The sequence below is a fragment of the Aspergillus ruber genome (genome assembly GCF_000600275.1).
Source record: "Aspergillus ruber CBS 135680 unplaced genomic scaffold scaffold00031, whole genome shotgun sequence".
NCBI classification, from domain to species: domain Eukaryota; kingdom Fungi; phylum Ascomycota; class Eurotiomycetes; order Eurotiales; family Aspergillaceae; genus Aspergillus; species Aspergillus ruber.
Genome location: NW_024467327.1, coordinates 18,899 through 35,390, shown reverse-complemented (window position 1 = coordinate 35,390; position 16,492 = coordinate 18,899). Strand labels below are relative to the sequence as shown.

Here is a 16,492-nt window from a genome sequence, read left to right as displayed (position 1 = left end):
TCTGCAGGGATAGTTAAGTTTTTGACACTTAACGTCTCTTTTAGGAAGTTGGAGGAAGTGGGACGTTTGTCCTACTCCGGAGTATGTTGTAGAGCAGGATATCCGTATAGTATCCAGCATCCGGTGTAGTCTGCGGCCATGATAAATATCGCCATGTACAGCTGCAATCACTCAGACGGTCCTCATTCTCAGCTAGGACACCATGTTTATTTCGAAGACGACTCTTTTCGCCTTCGCTGCCCTCGCAGCGGCCCACGGTGACCACCGCCAGGAGCCTTTTGCCGGACCTCATAAGGGGCTGTGGTATAATACCATTCCTGGAGATGGTGGGACGCAGGTATGCACCTTCTCTCATCTATGATTCAGTTGATTGGTTGATTGATTGACCGTGTTTAACTCTGTACAGGCTGACTCTGTCTTCTCCGGTATCTCGACCTTCGGCCGCTTGCCATACTTCCCTTGTCTCGCGAGTGAGGAAGAGAAATATGACATTGCATTCATTGGTATGTTGAGTCTATCTGTCTAAAACAGGGTGATATGTATGCTAATGTACACTAGGCGCTCCATTTGACACGGGCACTTCGTATAGACCCGGTGCGAGATTCGGCCCTAGCGGCATTAGACAAGGTTCTCGGCGTTTGAACCTCTAGTGAGTGTCTATCGACGCGAATGTCAGTGTGTGAGATACTGACGGATGTAGTGGTGGTTACAACGTCCCCCTCGAGGCGAACCCATTCGTCAGTGACCTCCGGATCCTGGACTGTGGTGACATCCCCGTTACCTCGTATGTTCCCCAGTATTCCGTCATAAACTGAAATGAGCAAAGGTTAACAAATGACCAGCTATGATAACGGCTGGGCTATTCAACAAATTGAACATGGCCACAACAACCTCCTCATGCGGAAGCCCTTCACCAACGCTGATGAGTACGGTCTCTCGAGAGCGGGAAAGACTCTCCCCCGCATCATCACTATGGGTGGCGACCATACAATCACTCTACCCTTGCTGCGGAGTATTAACAAGGCTTACGGGCCAGTTACGGTGATTCATTTCGATAGTCATCTGTGGGTACACTGGCTCCCGACCCAGGGTGACAAGCTAACGGTGGTGATAGTGACTCGTGGAAGCCGAAGGTTTTCGGCGGCTCACCTAGTGAGGTTGCCTCGATTAACCACGGCACTTACTTTTACCATGCGGCCATGGAAGGTTTGTTGAGAAACGATACTAACATCCATGCCGGTATTCGGACAACATTGTCGGGACCGTCGGACTACGAGAATGACGGATACTGTGGATTTGAGATTGTCGAGGCAAGGGAAATTGATACCATTGGTATGTATGACCCACATCCAAAAAGGAAAATGATGTTCTAATTGAGCAGGAATCGAGGGAATCATAAAGAAGATTAGGGACCGAGTCGGTACCGAGAACCCCGTGTATCTCTCGATTGATATCGATACTTTGGATCCTGCTTGTGAGTTATTCCCCATGGCGTCCACAGAGGTAATATATACTGATACTTTGCAGTCGCTCCTGGTACTGGAACTCCGGAAACAGGTGGATGGACCACTCGCGAGCTGCGTACTATTGTTCGCGGCCTGGACGGAGTCAACCTCATCGGTGCGGACATCGTCGAGGTCTCTCCGGCGTATGATACGAATGCTGAGCTGTCGACCATGTAAGTTGCATCCTGCATTAAAATTGAGATTGATAGTCGACTAATGATAACTGCCTTGATAGGGCTGCTGCGGACGTTCTTTATGAAATTATGACCATGATGGTTAAGAAGGGACCGTTGTCGTTTCCCGCTAGGAATGAACGGTGATGTATGATGATGGTATGGGGTATAAGATCGGATATGAGTTTAAATATGATATATAGTTACTCTGCCTACTTATGTCTCACCTAGTAAGAAAAAAAAAAAATGCAAGAGCAAGCCGTCCATCCGTCAGAGATCCGACGGAAGAAAGTCACTTTTCAACAGGCTAATCACTCTAAATAGATTCTTGGACACGTCCACGAACTAGTTTGACTTTGTTCACGAAAGTCCCCAACTAGTCTCTGATCCTGTCTGCGCTAGAAGGCAACCTGAGTAACCCGGATCGGTCACAAAATTGACCACATCGGAGTCATTAAGACATGTTGAAGTTGCTAGCTCGCATACCGCACGAAGCTCGCGCCTATAGTGTTTGAATGAGCACAGCAAATCCATTATTGTTGACTGCTGTATCCAGGTGATCTAGTTGGAAGAAGTCATGTTTTAGACTCAGCTCAAATTGTGTGAAGGTAGAGCTCTCCTTGTGCAGCCTCCATATTTTAATAACAGCCAAATGTGACATTGGAGGTTTGTGGGTAAGCATAGATCTCTAACTGGCCTCCTTTCGTAGATATGCCCTCACTTTCTGGGCATCAATGAAGAAAGATTAGTATTTGTTGTATGTGGAACAGGTTCCTGGCCCTTTAGGCGACTCCTAAAGTACCATAGTTATAAATTAGTCTTCATCAACGGGCTTTGTTTACGCTTCTTGCCATAGTAGTGTTCTTTGCACGGCTTGAAAAGAAAATGATGTTAGGCCAGTTTCTGTTCAGTTAACAATATGACGAAAGCAATGATATTGGACGATATGAAGACCAGAGTCAAAGATTCCGCAAAGAGCCCCTCCCTGCACGAGCTCAGCTTGGATGATGTGGAGAGGGCCTTTCAAACCTCGTCAGATTCGGATGCTTCGCATGACTGGGATCAACCTTTGCCAGTCTTTCCTGATAACGATGGCCATGTTGGCACGAGAACACAATCACCAGGAAGCGCAGCCATTGTATGGGATCTGATCGAACTGTTGCACCTTCCGCCTTTTCGACTGGGCGCGAACAAGGAAAAGCGCAGTCGGTTGGTGACCAGGCAGAGAAAGGTTCATGGTGTTTGTGTGCACTAGAACGAGAAGCTAGACTCGTTGGATCAAGATACTTGAAGCTATCCTTTTTGCACGGAGATAGAGCTGATAGCATAGTGTACCTTTTGCAGTTTCTGTTAGTGATGCGCCGAAAGTTGACCGAGCTTCACGATCAGGAACTAGACGAACCCTACTGAAATGAAGCGACTACTTTGTGGTTTGCTCCAAACAATGAGTTAGTGGTTCGTAATAATATTCATTGCGTAGCTAAAGATAACACACTGCCGACTTGGACTATCCTATTCACATGTGCAGCAAATGTCCATGGTATTTGGTTGGCGCACCCAGCAAGGTCTTGCCCTCAACCTCCGTCCGTTCGGGGAAACCATCAAAAGACAATGCATAGGTAGCCACGGAGTGGGAAATGAGCTTTGTACTCCATTCCCAGGCGGTCAGGTTGAGATTGCTCACATCATCACAGAGTTGGTGATAGCATGGGTCGTATGCAACACCAGCTTGTCCACCAAACATTTCCTCTTCCTCCTTGGACTTGATCCCTTCCGCCCCAGTTGCAATGCCACCGCCAGGAATACCGTTCTTGATGAATGCGTCATAGTCACTGCGTCCGTCGAACGGAATGAACATATAATTCAGCCCATTCGATTCGTAGAAATCGATATACAGATCTCGTAGTTCCTCTGATCCAACCGGGTTCGCAGCATTAGTAGCGTTGTAGATCTGGTAGGCAAAGTTTGGACCAGCCATCATATCGTAGTCCATGAACAGACGAACCTTCCGGTTCTCATCAGCAGGAAGGACGGAGACGTAGTAGTCCGAGCCGAGGAGACCCTCTTCCTCACCTGCCCACCAGGCGAAGCGAACACAGTTGTTAACGTGGTAGTTTGTTAGCTGGGTTGCAACCTCCAACAGACTCAGAGTGCCGGATCCGTCATCGTTGATTCCAGGGCCGGCCTCGACGCTGTCGCTGTGGGCACCCAGCATCACACAGTTCTCCGAATCGCCCTCAGTGGTTTGGGCAATGATGTTCGTCGTTGTAATTGTGTTAACGACCGCATCCATATAGGCAATGCCGTCGACATTCTCCCCGTGTCTCAACTGCTTGAGGTATGGGGCAGCATCCTTATCGGAGATTCCGAAGGTGGCCACATGGTCGGGAGTAGGCGTGCCCAAGGTTCCACTTAGCGGGCCCTCCTCATTATTGTAGACCACCGCCGCGACCGCACCCGCCTTCCCCGCCAGTTCGGACTTGGTACCGAAGGGGCAGGTTCCACGGCTGATAAACGCAATCTTATTCGTAAGATCGGGGAAATCTGACTCCGCACACCCGAAATTTGAGACTAGACCTAGAGACCCGTACACTGGTTGACGATCTTTGGTTGGAGGCGTCAAGCCCATGGGTTGAGCGGACTTGGGCACATCGTGGGCGAGGACAAGGCGAGATTCATAGACATTGCCAGTAACAGCCGGAAAGTCCTGTCTGGAGATGTGGTAGTAATCACCCAAGCCATGGATCGTCTCGTAGATGTAGTCAAGTGTTCCGCGGTGTCCTATACCAGATCCATAAGCTAGATCCCCAACAAACGACGAGCAGTCAATGCTTACCCTCACTTCCAATAACCCGCGTAGGATGGTTATATTCATCCACGGAAGCTCCGGCGACTTCAAACAACGCCTTGGCTCTGGCCAGCAGATTGTCTGGATCGATCCGTTCCTGGAGCGAGGCCGAGTCAACCAGTTTCCGCTCGGTCACCGCATTTGGAATATGTGGGATCTTTGGCAAGGAAAGGGGCAATTGAATAGCAGACGCCTCCCCAAGGAGCGCAAGAGCAACCGTCAACTTTGCCAAAACCATTGTGAGTGTGTACAGAGTATGGTGGTACTCTGTACTCTGTAGAGAACAGAAGAACAACAATCACCGCTCCTTCTTGCGTCACCGCACGTGATCGCGGTCTATCCTTATTCCGTGCAAGCCAATCGGCAGCCAACACCTTATCGAAGGTTATCAGCGGTAGATCTGTACATGAGCTATGCCTCAGATTACAAATCAATGTAGATTTTATGTAACAGTCGTAATGCCACCGAGAAATTATGTATTTATTTCCATATGTTCCAATACCCAAATACCCGTTATATGTACATTCAAGTTCCTGACATGTTCAAAAAATTATGTATATAATACAAGCCTACAGAAGAGAGATTTTGAAAAGAATGAAATGTGTTCAACGATGACCCAGAGGCGATCCCCAGTGGTCCGGCGGTGTCGTGGCTGGTCCTGGATCGTTCCAGGGCTCGCTCTGCACAACTGTTTCCGACACGACAGTAATGTCCTTGGATGGTGCCTGGCCACTTTCCACGGCCAGAATATGTTCATCACTTCCCCACGCCGTGGTTTCCGGAATGTATGGAGGGTTGTTGTTCTTCTTCTTGTCCTTGTTTGTCGTCTGGAGACCGCGGCTCGAGAGCGGGTACGTGTTCGAGTTGGTTGGTCGACCGGAGTTGCTGAAGAAGACGCTGCCCAGTCCTATCTTGTTGAAGGCCCGGCGGATTATCGGCTGGATAATTGGAAGGTTCGATACAATGATGGACACAAAGGTTTCACGGCAGGCCCATCGGCTGCCAGAGATAGCACCGTCAGGTCCAGCCTAAAGTGCCGATTAGCATAATCCGTCGCATTGGGATCAAGATCGGAAACCTACCGTCAGGATAACTACAGCACGAATGATGGAAGCCATAATCACGAAGGCCGCACCGCTGAAGAGGCCCATCAGCGTGAGCTTGCGGCGCAGGCCGATATTGACCGTCCACAAGAGCTGGATCGTCAGCAATGATGTTCTTGGAAACGATGGGATATCGACATACCGGCAATGGAATGGAGAGAAGGTATAGATCTGTGATCACGTTCAGAATCACCACCACCAACACATATAGCAGCGACTTTGTCGGCTGGCATATGTCTACAGTTATCAGCACTTATCCCCTGTTCCTCATGGTTTGAAAATACTCACTTCCAGGGTCCGGATTGATCTGCCAGTATTTATGTATGGGCTGGCAGCCCAAGACAATGGATAGGCCCGCAGCCAGATAGGTCACGCCCAAAAGAACATAGGCGATACGGACTCGCGTGGGCAGATGCTGCAGCCCAGTCCTGATTTCGGTTCAGTATTACTCCCGTTCCAAGTCGAGCGGTATGGACATACGTCAGGCGTGAGTAGAAGATGGCGACACTGAACTTGACCAGCCACAGAATCATTGCGTAAAACGACCATCCCATCACTTGAATCTTGGACCCCCAGACACGGCTATTGTATTCCTCCGAGAACGGGACGACGGCAGCCCGTTGCTCGGGCGTCATGTAGCTGTTTGTGAGGCCATTGAACTTGGCGAGGACCAAATGCGCGGCCACGGTTTCGAGAACGAAGATAACCTGAGCCCGTTAGCGAGATCAGTCGTGCACATCTGCCGAAATACTTACCCCCGCCAGCGGCATCAAATAATCGTCGAGCTGGAAATTAGCCGGCCCAACGGACGTCCAGCGCACCACTACCCGGATGATAATAAAGACCAATCCGAGCGACATGAGGACGAAACCCTCAACGGAAGCGTCCCCGGGCGACATGGCGACAAAGTTTCCGACAGTGACCGCAAGTTGTTGAGCAAAAAAAGAGTGAACGAATATTGAAGGAGCAAAGGATGGAAAAATTCAAGTCCCCTGGGCCCCATCCATGTCAGTAAAGTGTCTGGGCGTCTGGCGGTATTCCAGAATAGATATAGTGACCGGCGGTATGGAACCACCCTTTTTTCTCTCTTCCCTTTTTATTTTATTTTTTTTTTAAGAAACCCTGCTTGCTTTTTCCATATCTTTTCTTATTTCTGAAAGTCTCTGACGACGATCAGCACGGTTCACTAAACCGAAATGTTCCTGCCGGCTGGGATAATACGTAGTAGTATACATCATGACCCGGAAGGTTTGGGTCGAGACACTTCCGAGAGTCTATACTAAAAGATGCAGAGCCTCCTTAATACGTACGAAATAGACAAAATAGTAAACGTACATCTGGATTCGCATTTTGAGAACTCTATCCTGCAATCGATCAACAAACTGCCGGAGATTGATCGGTCACCGTCCGACACGACGCGGCATATGAAGACGCCATGTGGAGTAATGGAGAGTCTTGAAATACTCGGGATGGGCACCACAACAGGTGGAGAACAAAAGCAATATATACCAGGGGATGTTGAATTACGGCTTTCTACTCTGCACTTCTTTCTAGGGGAGTCAACGGTTAAGCAAGGACCATTGCCATGCGGAATAGGGGGGTTGAAGATAGTCCGCTTGGCGCATTCCTGCGGCAATACGCTGCAGCCACAGCCATGGTCGAAGCTGTGCGGCAGCCAGTAAAAGGGCCCACAATGGTTGACAATGTCCTTGAAACAGCATGGCAAAGTGGATGCCAACCCCACACAGTTTTAGGCCGTTCTGACTCGCAAGTTCCGGCGGCACAGGTATGGACTCGTATCCGGGAGAGAATGCATGATCCTGGTTGAATTTTATTCAGCTCCGGATTCTGGAGATCATGATCTTAGTCAAAATGTGAGCATCTCTTCCCCAGTACCCGGATACTACTATCAATGATGTACACTCACCATCAACCATGTGCGTAAAGTAGTGCTCTGGATGCTCAATAATGCCAGACGATCCCACCGCCAACTGACATAGTGGCGCCTTTCCTTTTAGTGAGCGCGCCAATGCCTGGCGGGGAACCGGATGTCTTCCCTGATGGGTCCACACGACGATCCCACACATGACAGACTACGGAGTACGGAGTAAACGGAGAGCCAGAAAAGAAACGGTCCAATACGGAGTCCTTCTTGTTGGGTAACACCGTGTTCCTCTAAATGCCGGTCTACAGAATGAACCTAAACAGCCCCTGACGGGGTGTTGTATAAAGGCCATCTCCGGCCGCGGGGATAATAATGCCGCAGTAGCATCTTCCCCTTTCGTGGTGTATGTGTTCTATAGTCTTGCTTTGAAGAAACCAATATGGAGTCCTATGATTTTATCGTCGTTGGCAGTAAGATCTACCCATTTGAATTTACACCTCGAGTCAAGTCCGGTACGGAATACTGATCTGACTTTCGTGTTTAGGTGGTCCGGCCGGTAGTACTCTCGCAGCCAACCTCGCCAAGGCTTCCCAGAAACCCAAAGTTCTCCTCCTTGAAGCCGGTGGTCGTAATGAGGACCGCAGTTTGCGTGTCGACGGCCAGCGATGGTTGACTTTCCAGAACAAGGACATGAACTGGGGATACAAGACCAGCGCCCAGTCCGACTGCAATGGCAGGGAGATCGATTACTCTCGCGGCTTGGGTATGGGCGGCTCCAGCGCGATCAACTTTGGTGTCTACAGTGTTGGTGCGCGTGACGATTATGAGGAATGGGCTCGCATCGTTGGTGACGACGCCTATGCCTGGAAACCCATCCAGCGCCGCTTGAAAGCCCTTGAGACTTTCCACGGTGACTTGCCTCAGGGTGTCGACTCTAAATACGCATCGCCAAAGGCAGATGATCACGGCACGGCTGGTCCGCTGCACGTGGGATTCGCATCGGAGTGGGAGCGTGACTTGCCTCCATTGCTGGACGTTTTCCAGCAGGCCGGCTTTCCTCTCAATCCGGACCACAACTCGGGTAACCCAATTGGCATGAGTGTTATGATTAATTCGTCCTACAAGGGCGTGCGGTCGACTGCCTCTGACCAGCTGGTTCTGTGTTCGGGCAATTTGACGGTAGTGACCGATGCGCCGGTCCAGCGCGTTGTGTTGGAAGGAAAGAAGGTCGTCGGTGTTGAGGCCAAGGGCCAGAAATGTAAGTCATATTTCCCCAGACCAGGAAGATGTTTGCTAATTGAGGACAGACCTGGCGTCGAAGGAGGTCATCTTGTCGGCTGGTTCGCTCAATGACCCTAAGATCCTGATGCACTCCGGTATTGGTCCTGAGGACCAGCTGCAGAAATTCGACATTCCCGTCGTCCACCCTGTGCCGGCCATGGGCAAGGGTCTCCGGGATCACTGCTTCGTGCCCCTTGTCAATGTCCGCAAAGAGCAGTCGACCGACCGTCGGGCTTTCTACGGCGACAAGAAGGCCATGGACGAGGCCCTTGAGCAGTGGAACAAGCATGGCACCGGCCCCTGGTCCAAGTTTGCATGCGAACTGGGCATCGGTTGGTTCAAGCTCGATAAGCTCACTTCCTCGAAAGAGTTCCAGGAGCTGCCCGAAAGTGAGCAGAAGTACTTGCTGCAAGAGACCGTCCCGCACTATGAGATCCTCACGCATTTCCCCATCCACTGGTTCATTCCGGATTTCCCCCAGAGCGCGCTGGACTATTCCTGCCTTCTTGTCTTCCTCTTCAACGCCCAGACTCGTGGTGAGGTGACCCTGCAGTCTGCCGATCCCAGCGTGCCGTTGCACTTCGATCCCAAGTTCCTTGCCCACCCCTTCGACCGTCGCGCCGCCATCGAGGCCCTGCGCGATGCCTTCCGGATTGCTCGTCACGAGGATTACGTCAAGGACAACGTGCAGGAGCTGGCTGGCCCGAAGTCCGATTCCGATGAGGATCTGCTCGAATACTGGCGTCAGAACATTTCGTCTAGTTGGCACATGACCGGTACGCTCAAGATGGGCAAGCCGGGTGACGCTGATGCGGCTGTCGACTCGGACTTCCGTCTCATGGGTATCGAGAACCTGCGGGTGGCTGACATGAGTGTTGTCCCCGTGCTGGCCAACTGCCACGTCCAGGCCGTCGCGTATGTGACGGGTGCAACCTGCGCTGAGAAGTTGATCAACGAATACCAGCTGTAATGTATATAAGACTAGAATGTATTAATGTTAAATACGCCTGAGGCATCTGACCAATTTTTAATCTCGCAAGTGCTATTGGAATTCTCTGTCTGGGTCCTGATCATAATGCTCCGTGGGGATCACAGGGTCTGGTAACACCAATACCTGAGAGGTCTCCTAAGTCGACTTTCCATAAACGAACAGTCTTTGATCGAGCGGCTCAAACGTCTTGTCCCGTGGTGGACCGGCTGGCTTCCCAAAGACCAGCTGGGCCGTCAAGCGCCATTCCTGTGGGATGCTCCACTGCTGAGAAGCGCGCTCTTGCAATATCTCATTATAATGCTGTAGATTGCACCCAAGGCCTTCCGCCTCGAGGAGTGTCCAAGCTGTTCAGGGTATCAGCGACGATGTATTTCAGGGATAGAGTCCGACGGTCACTCACTAGCAAATTGGTGCATTCCTGTGGAATGACTTGCCCCTGGCATATATTAGCACCTAATTTCTATGGGTGGATTTTCTGTATATATACTGCATACATTCCGGGAACTGGTCTTTCAATATTGAGAACTTTTCCGACAAGGCCTTAGTCGGTGCCGGATCCTCGTAGAAAAGTACCTATCAAAGTCTTAGCGATCAATTCATAAATACCTTATTCACCAAGACACTGACCGAGCCATATGCGGCACCAGACATGCCAATGCGATTCTTAAAAAGCTTCTCATATAGCTCCGGTGGGATGCTGGAGCTGGCAACTTCACGAGCAATCTCCCATAGTTTCCGATTCTCCTCCTTGAGCAACACAACAATACGAGTTGTTTGACTATTAAACGAACTCGGAGTGTGCTGGACCACCTCGGCGATCAGCTCTTCGAGACGCTCGTCGGAAATAGTGGATTCATTTGTCAGAGAATAGATGGACCGGCGGCCCCTGAAACCGTCCGAGATTGCATTTGCGAGGGAAGCCATTTCAGTAAAGGCTCGCAGAGAAAGGGTTTCTTCATAGTACTTTCCGTGTAAATGGACGATGTTTTGCTCCTTATACCCGGGCCGGGTTGCGGCTATCGGAGAATGACCTGCCCAATTAAATTGTATGCGACAATCACGAAAGCAGCGCGGGCGATGATGATATCTAGTAAGATCACCGTTGCGGAAATTGCTCGATTAGTAGTATCTTTGGCCCAATCTTTAAATTTCGTTGTAATTACTTTATCTAAGTTATGGTTTGCAAGTTTCAAATATATATTTTGCGTATGGAGTAGAAAACCACACAATGAACGGCTCTCCTTAGCACATATAGTGGAATAACTGTCCTAGAGGGCTTCAATAGCCCTGTACCGATAAGGACAAGCTCCGAGAATACAATGGCAATCTGTACATTAACTGGTGGTAACTTTGGAGTGTACACCCATCCATATCAACAATCGAATGTACTTGTATACATGCCGTACTTGGTCTGTACATTTCGATTAGATCCAGGCTTGGATCTCGGCCCACTAACCTCGATTTATATGTGTATGTAATGTAGTCTATCATACGGGTATAGCAGTTCTCGAACGAGATACTAGACGGTATGGACATAATCCTAGCTGAGACAAAACCATGGATGAGCCGAAGTCCAACCATCGGCGCAATGCTTGCTGTCCCGTCATTCGTGCAGCGAGAAGATCCCCATGTCAGAGCCGGGGCACTATTGCCTGCATCTTGGCTGGAGGGAGCTCTAACCTTGACTTCGCACCTGATCTAGGTGGTTACAGTGGATGCCGAGTCATATTGGCGTTTATCGCCTGGTTCCAAACCTAAACTACTGGACATTCGTGAGTCTTGTCTCGTTCAATGCGTGGACTCGAATCCTCGGCTCTACCATATACCAGTGGTTTCACAGCTAGTGTACTGAACGATGGGCCCAGCGTATCATTTTCTAAGAGATTCACCTTGGCCTGTCGCTATGGTCTAAAAGCATCGTTCTCATTTTTCTAGCTTGAAAGTTGGGTTTAATGAAAAACTCTATAAGACACAACGGTCACTGTTTATTTCCATGGTATTACGCAGAACATAGTTACAGGTATGATAATTGTATCCATTCAAGCTGCTAGACCCGCAAAGTCAAATGGTAGTGCTCAACAAGCCATTCATACATTTCCACTCTTTGCCTGGCCAACTTCACAACAAGAGAGCTCCGCCATTAGTACTGATAACACTGCCGGTGGCATTGGTGTCCTTCATGAAATAAACGTATGCCTCTGCCACCTCATCTATGGTGCCGACCTTGCCCAATGTGGTAGACCTCTCGGCCCCGGTCGGCACGCCTTTCGGTCCCCAGAGAGGAGTTTCAACCGCACCCAGACTGACGAGATTAACACGCAATGGCTTCAAATCCAGAGCCATGCTGCGTGTCATGCCATGGAGCCCCGTTGCGTATCCAGCCACCAACGACCAATTCGGCAGTGGTTTTTCCGACAAAGACCCGGTGGTCAAGGTGAAAGAGGATCGGAATCCTGGCCTGAGGAATCGCGGAGCCAGCTTGCCTAGCAGGAGCGGAACAAAGAATCGGACGTGACCTGCGCGGTGGATGGTGTCTAGGTCAATATCCTTTAGCGACTTTATGGAAATATTGTCGCCTGCCGTGAATACAAGGTGGTCCAGTGGGCGGACGGTAGTAAGGAGCTTTTCAAGGCGCTTCTCGACATCTTGACCACCTAGATCGCAGACATGGCCGGTAACATGCGCATCCGGGAACAGTTGCTTGAGAGAGTCGATACTCTCGCTGACCCGGGAAACGTTCGACGACGCGATGTGGACGTTGGCCCCCTCGACCAGGCATCTTCTGGCGACGCCATAGCCAATGCCAGAAGTCCCCCCAACGACAAGGATATTGGTTTCTTTGATGGGAGCCATGGCGTAACTTCCGAAGCGGGGTTGTAGGATCAAAAGGAGACGTGATTAGACGCTGACGAGCTGCAAAGAGCAACTCCTGGCCTCTCAGAGAAGGAAGCAGGCTTACGAAGGATCAGAGCCACCAGGGATCACAGAATTATATGCTTGTGTAACCTTAGTCAGTTCGTGGATTGATAATCACCCGGAGATTATGGCCTCCAGCTCGGGCATAACACATGGAAGCTTGCTCTGTTATATAGCCGTTGAATATGTATATATCACAGTTTATCGGCAATGTAATTAACCACCGATCAGTCTAATTGCCTGATCATGGCTGAGAGCCGTGCTGCTTGGATTTTTGCTCCCAACGCATATCCGCTTACCGTCTGACGGCTCAACAGCTGAATGCCGCCATACAAGCAAGCAAACAAAGGAAGCGCCTAGCGCAGCCACACAACCAATAGATCAAAGCCCTTTGTTCCTGTAGATAGATTAGTCCTCTTCTTTTCTCTCTAGATTTGATAGTCTTCGATGGCTACACTAGTTTAGATAGGAATACCATTTCACTAGTATTTTGGTCCGAGTCTGTGACACCGTTCAGGATGCCCCAACCCCCAAAGCTGGACCGGGATAAGCCGCATTGAAGAATGCTAATGTTGCTATTATAATTTAATACCCTACCATAGCTTCTTTATCTTGGTAACTGGAAGCTTCATCTTCAGAACCCCTTCGATTGGAATATTCAGTAAGAGTCCTTTGCGCCATTTCCAAATGTATATATCTATGCTAATCCACTAAGCCCTATGGCATGTTCTTGAAAAAAACCATCTTCATCCCTGGGTAGGATGCTGCTGGGATAATCAAGGAAGTTGGTCCCGGGGTAACCCAATTCACCAAAGGACGGAGAGTATTGGTATTTATTTCCGTGCTGGACGACACATTGATAGACCACTGGCTTAGCAACAGACACGGCAGCTTTCCCGTGACGAAGAACCCGGCTCGTCCTACATCTCAGTTATTTTCTACGTTGTCTGAAGTGCTCGTTACTGAGATCCCAGATTCTCTCAGCTTCGCGCAGGCAGCGGCCCTGCCACTTGCCCTCTCTACAGCTTGTTCTGGTCTATATCATCCGGACTACTTGAGCCTGCCTTTGCCCTCCGCGACGGATGCCACGCCAACCGGGCTATCGATTCTAATACGGGGTGGTGCGTCTTCCGTCGGTACAGCGGCAATTCAACTAGTCGTTGCCTCCGGCCTTACCGTCTTCAATACTGCGTCCCCTCCCAACCATGATTTTGTCAAATCACTCGGTGATCATGTCGTCCTTGACTACCGATCTGCAGCCGTCTCGGGTGACATTGCATCTATGCTGTCGGCAGACGATAGGTTCATTGAAGTCTATGGCGCAATCGCAGAAGAGAGTGGCTTTACTGCCATGCGGTCGATTTTATATCGGTTGGGCGTAGCTGTGCACGTTGCCAGCGTGCTACCGTATGGCGGCCAGCGTACAGGACGATTCAGTTTTGGATTTGGTAAGATCGGATCGATTAACGAGCCCATAATCGTTTCCAGACTACTGAAATTCTTATACTTCAGTTATGGCATCTTCAATTGACCTGGAGCACACTTTGGAAATTCAGAAGGAGGGAGTGTCAGCCAAGAAGTTTATCATTTATAAATGACAGAAACTAAGACTTATCGCATTTTTAAGCTCTGAGTGTTATCTTTGGTAGACCCTTGGTCGTCCGCTGTTCTCGCACCAGCTGTATATGGTCGTTTTGAATATTCTCTAGTTGGTCCTCGATAAATCGGATCATCCAAACATGCGCACGCTATTGTTCCAAGCAGCATCTGCCACCCTTCCGACCGATAATCCCTTCAATCCAGCCACAACCATAGCTACTCGCTCCATAGTACAGCTCTCATTGCGGCCCTTGACCATTTGCCCAAAGACAAATTTACCATGTTTCCGTGATGCAGGAAGTGGCCGGGCGTTGTCCAGATACATCGAAATTGCGTCCGACATAACAATCTCACACCACGGCGCGTCTGTTTCTAATTGTAGCCGATCTAAGGGGATATGGCGAATCATCTCAAGCTGTTCATCAGTCCGAAAGCATACCCCGTTCACACTAATTCCGAGCCCTAGTCTCACAAGCTGTAACATCTCATCTTTCGAACCGGCAAAGGAGTGCACAAGGCCTCCGCGTGGCAACTTGGGCAAGTATGGCTTGATAATCTCGATGAATTCCGAGCAAGAACTGCGAACATGGAGAAACAGGGGTAATTTCATTTGTACGGCCAGATCTAACTGATCCTCGAAAGCACGCTGCTGTGTTTTTTGTTTGCTCGATCCACGTACTCGTAATCAAGGCCAATCTCGCCGAACGCAGCCAAGCACGTGGGATGCTCTTCCAAGACCTGTTGACCGAATTCTCGAAGTCGCTCCAAGTAGCCATCCTCTTTGTAAATCTCTGCTGCATGGTATGGATGTACACCCAAGGTCATTGTACACATATCAGGGTACCGTTTAACGACCTCGAGGTTCTGATAGGCTCCGGCAAGATTCATAGTTCTCAACATCATCTTCTCGCATCCGTATTGCCGAGCCCGATCCAGGACTTCTGCCCAGTCCGATTCATGACATTTTTTCCCTCGGTAGATGCCGTGAAATTGATCAGCGGTGTATGTGACAGCAACCTAGTCGTAATGGCATTAGCAAAAGTTCCTGAACATAACTAAAATTCCTATTACATCCGCAAAACGCAGCCCCGGGCTATGGGAGTCGTCCATGGTACCGAATGAGCTACAGTATGGTAAGCGAGTCAGCCATGACCTCACTATATGACGACACAGTAAGACGGATACATAGAGCTTCAAGTTAAAAAGATATATGTGAGCTGCGATTCAAGACAGCGCTCCAGGCAGTACTCATGGAGATCAAGTCAAAATACAAAAACCATAGATTAAACAAGCAACAATGTCCATAGACATCAGTAAACTGGCCAACAGAAAACATACTGAACTATTTACGAAATCAGTGGGTCACGAGTCGACTGCTACCCTGAACTCTTGCCCTAAGCCCCGCTTCCCTTGTCTGCAATCTCTCCGCAACACCCTCATAACTCGTCTGCCATGTCTCCCAAAGTATTAAACTTCCAGTTGAAGACATTCTCGGACACAGAGCCAATAGTGGCACCAGGGCGTTCAATCCAGACAGATTTCAGACCGACTTCACGCGCTGGATGGTGGTCATGGAATTGACTCTGGGCCGTCTGAAGCACCTGACCGGCATCAATACCAAACGCTGACTTTACAGAGTCCAGCATGTATACAAAGTTACGCAGATCAGGCTTATATGAGCCGATGTCCTCAGCTGTGATGACGAGATCAAACTGGAATCCTTGCAGGCTGCCAGCATTTGTTTTCGCGAAAGAAGCCCGATCCACATTGGACAGCACAACTAGCTTGTAATAATTGCGCAAATACTTGAGAGCCTCCACAGTGTCAGGAAAAGCAGGCCAGTGTGCGATTGACTCACTGAATTTGATGTGCTCATCGGGTGAGGGTGCGGCCAGACCCAGGCGTAAAATCAGTGTAGGATACACAGTCGCCAACAATTTGGGGTATGGCAATCCGAAGTCTTGCTCTGCTGCTCTCGTTCAAGCTCATAGTATACGTTGAGTATTTCTTCACGGGAGAATTTCATATTGCATGTTTCAATCGTCGGCAAGAGGGCCACAAGGATGCCGCCTTCCCAGTCTATCAGGGTGCCGTAGATGTCGAAGCACAAAACACGGTAATCAGACAGCTGAGACATTCTAGGGAGCTGAAAAAGGACTGTGACTGACAAAGATCGCTCTGATTGACAACG

General features: G+C 49.6%; 8 protein-coding genes across 8 annotated transcripts; 3 read left to right on the top strand and 5 right to left on the bottom strand.

Annotated features, from left to right (window-relative positions):
• Nucleotides 1–202: 202 nt before the first annotated feature.
• On the top strand, nt 203–1,825 carry EURHEDRAFT_464005 (agmatinase; the record flags this gene model as incomplete). Its single annotated transcript, XM_040784929.1, has 9 exons — nt 203–337; nt 407–503; nt 559–649; nt 701–784; nt 843–1,064; nt 1,115–1,332; nt 1,379–1,474; nt 1,528–1,678; nt 1,741–1,825. 9 exons carry the CDS (start codon nt 203–205, stop codon nt 1,823–1,825), a joined length of 1,179 nt encoding a protein of 392 aa, XP_040635440.1.
• A 1,369-nt stretch (nt 1,826–3,194) lies between these two features.
• On the bottom strand, nt 3,195–4,764 carry EURHEDRAFT_518093 (M28 family metallopeptidase; the record flags this gene model as incomplete). The annotated part of the gene is made up of 2 exons (XM_040786633.1): nt 3,195–4,459; nt 4,515–4,764. 2 exons carry the CDS (start codon nt 4,762–4,764, stop codon nt 3,195–3,197), a joined length of 1,515 nt encoding a protein of 504 aa, XP_040635439.1.
• A 367-nt stretch (nt 4,765–5,131) lies between these two features.
• On the bottom strand, nt 5,132–6,753 carry EURHEDRAFT_545873 (uncharacterized protein; the record flags this gene model as incomplete). The annotated part of the gene is made up of 6 exons (XM_040787457.1): nt 6,385–6,753; nt 6,110–6,336; nt 5,918–6,057; nt 5,772–5,866; nt 5,609–5,722; nt 5,132–5,554 (listed from the first exon to the last, which is right to left on the bottom strand). Exons 1-6 carry the CDS (start codon nt 6,526–6,528, stop codon nt 5,132–5,134), a joined length of 1,143 nt encoding a protein of 380 aa, XP_040635438.1. The 5' UTR covers nt 6,529–6,753.
• Nucleotides 6,754–7,793: 1,040 nt separating this feature from the next.
• On the top strand, nt 7,794–9,832 carry EURHEDRAFT_486152 (GMC family oxidoreductase). Its single transcript, XM_040785561.1, has 3 exons — nt 7,794–7,984; nt 8,059–8,772; nt 8,822–9,832. Exons 1-3 carry the CDS (start codon nt 7,954–7,956, stop codon nt 9,763–9,765), a joined length of 1,689 nt encoding a protein of 562 aa, XP_040635437.1. The 5' UTR covers nt 7,794–7,953; the 3' UTR covers nt 9,766–9,832.
• An 89-nt stretch (nt 9,833–9,921) lies between these two features.
• EURHEDRAFT_463969 (putative fatty acid repression mutant protein) lies at nt 9,922–10,710 on the bottom strand (the record flags this gene model as incomplete). The annotated part of the gene is made up of 4 exons (XM_040784924.1): nt 9,922–10,130; nt 10,187–10,222; nt 10,281–10,359; nt 10,414–10,710. 4 exons carry the CDS (start codon nt 10,708–10,710, stop codon nt 9,922–9,924), a joined length of 621 nt encoding a protein of 206 aa, XP_040635436.1.
• A 997-nt stretch (nt 10,711–11,707) lies between these two features.
• EURHEDRAFT_416022 (oxidoreductase, short chain dehydrogenase/reductase family) lies at nt 11,708–12,857 on the bottom strand. Its single transcript, XM_040782845.1, has one exon. It carries the CDS (start codon nt 12,637–12,639, stop codon nt 11,905–11,907), a length of 735 nt encoding a protein of 244 aa, XP_040635435.1. The 5' UTR covers nt 12,640–12,857; the 3' UTR covers nt 11,708–11,904.
• A 91-nt stretch (nt 12,858–12,948) lies between these two features.
• EURHEDRAFT_380679 (uncharacterized protein) lies at nt 12,949–14,233 on the top strand (the record flags this gene model as incomplete). The annotated part of the gene is made up of 2 exons (XM_040779325.1): nt 12,949–13,002; nt 13,484–14,233. 2 exons carry the CDS (start codon nt 12,949–12,951, stop codon nt 14,231–14,233), a joined length of 804 nt encoding a protein of 267 aa, XP_040635434.1.
• Nucleotides 14,234–14,431: 198 nt separating this feature from the next.
• On the bottom strand, nt 14,432–16,438 carry EURHEDRAFT_533378 (putative haloalkanoic acid dehalogenase; the record flags this gene model as incomplete). Its single annotated transcript, XM_040787246.1, has 4 exons — nt 14,432–14,950; nt 14,977–15,318; nt 15,837–16,265; nt 16,298–16,438. The coding sequence occupies 4 exons, from the start codon at nt 16,436–16,438 to the stop codon at nt 14,432–14,434; spliced, it is 1,431 nt and encodes a 476-aa protein (XP_040635433.1).
• Between the last annotated feature and the right edge of the window lie 54 nt (nt 16,439–16,492).

Excerpts from the sequence above, each read along its gene's own strand:
- EURHEDRAFT_486152 (XM_040785561.1), top strand. The coding sequence starts at position 7,954 with ATGGAGTCCTATGATTTTATCGTCGTTGGCA. Across the intron at positions 7,985-8,058 it reads TGATTTTATCGTCGTTGGCA|GTGGTCCGGCCGGTAGTACT; the intron begins GTAAGATCTACC and ends TTTCGTGTTTAG. Across the intron at positions 8,773-8,821 it reads TGAGGCCAAGGGCCAGAAAT|ACCTGGCGTCGAAGGAGGTC; the intron begins GTAAGTCATATT and ends AATTGAGGACAG.
- EURHEDRAFT_416022 (XM_040782845.1), bottom strand. The coding sequence starts at position 12,639 with ATGGCTCCCATCAAAGAAACCAATATCCTTGTCGTTGGGGGGACTTCT.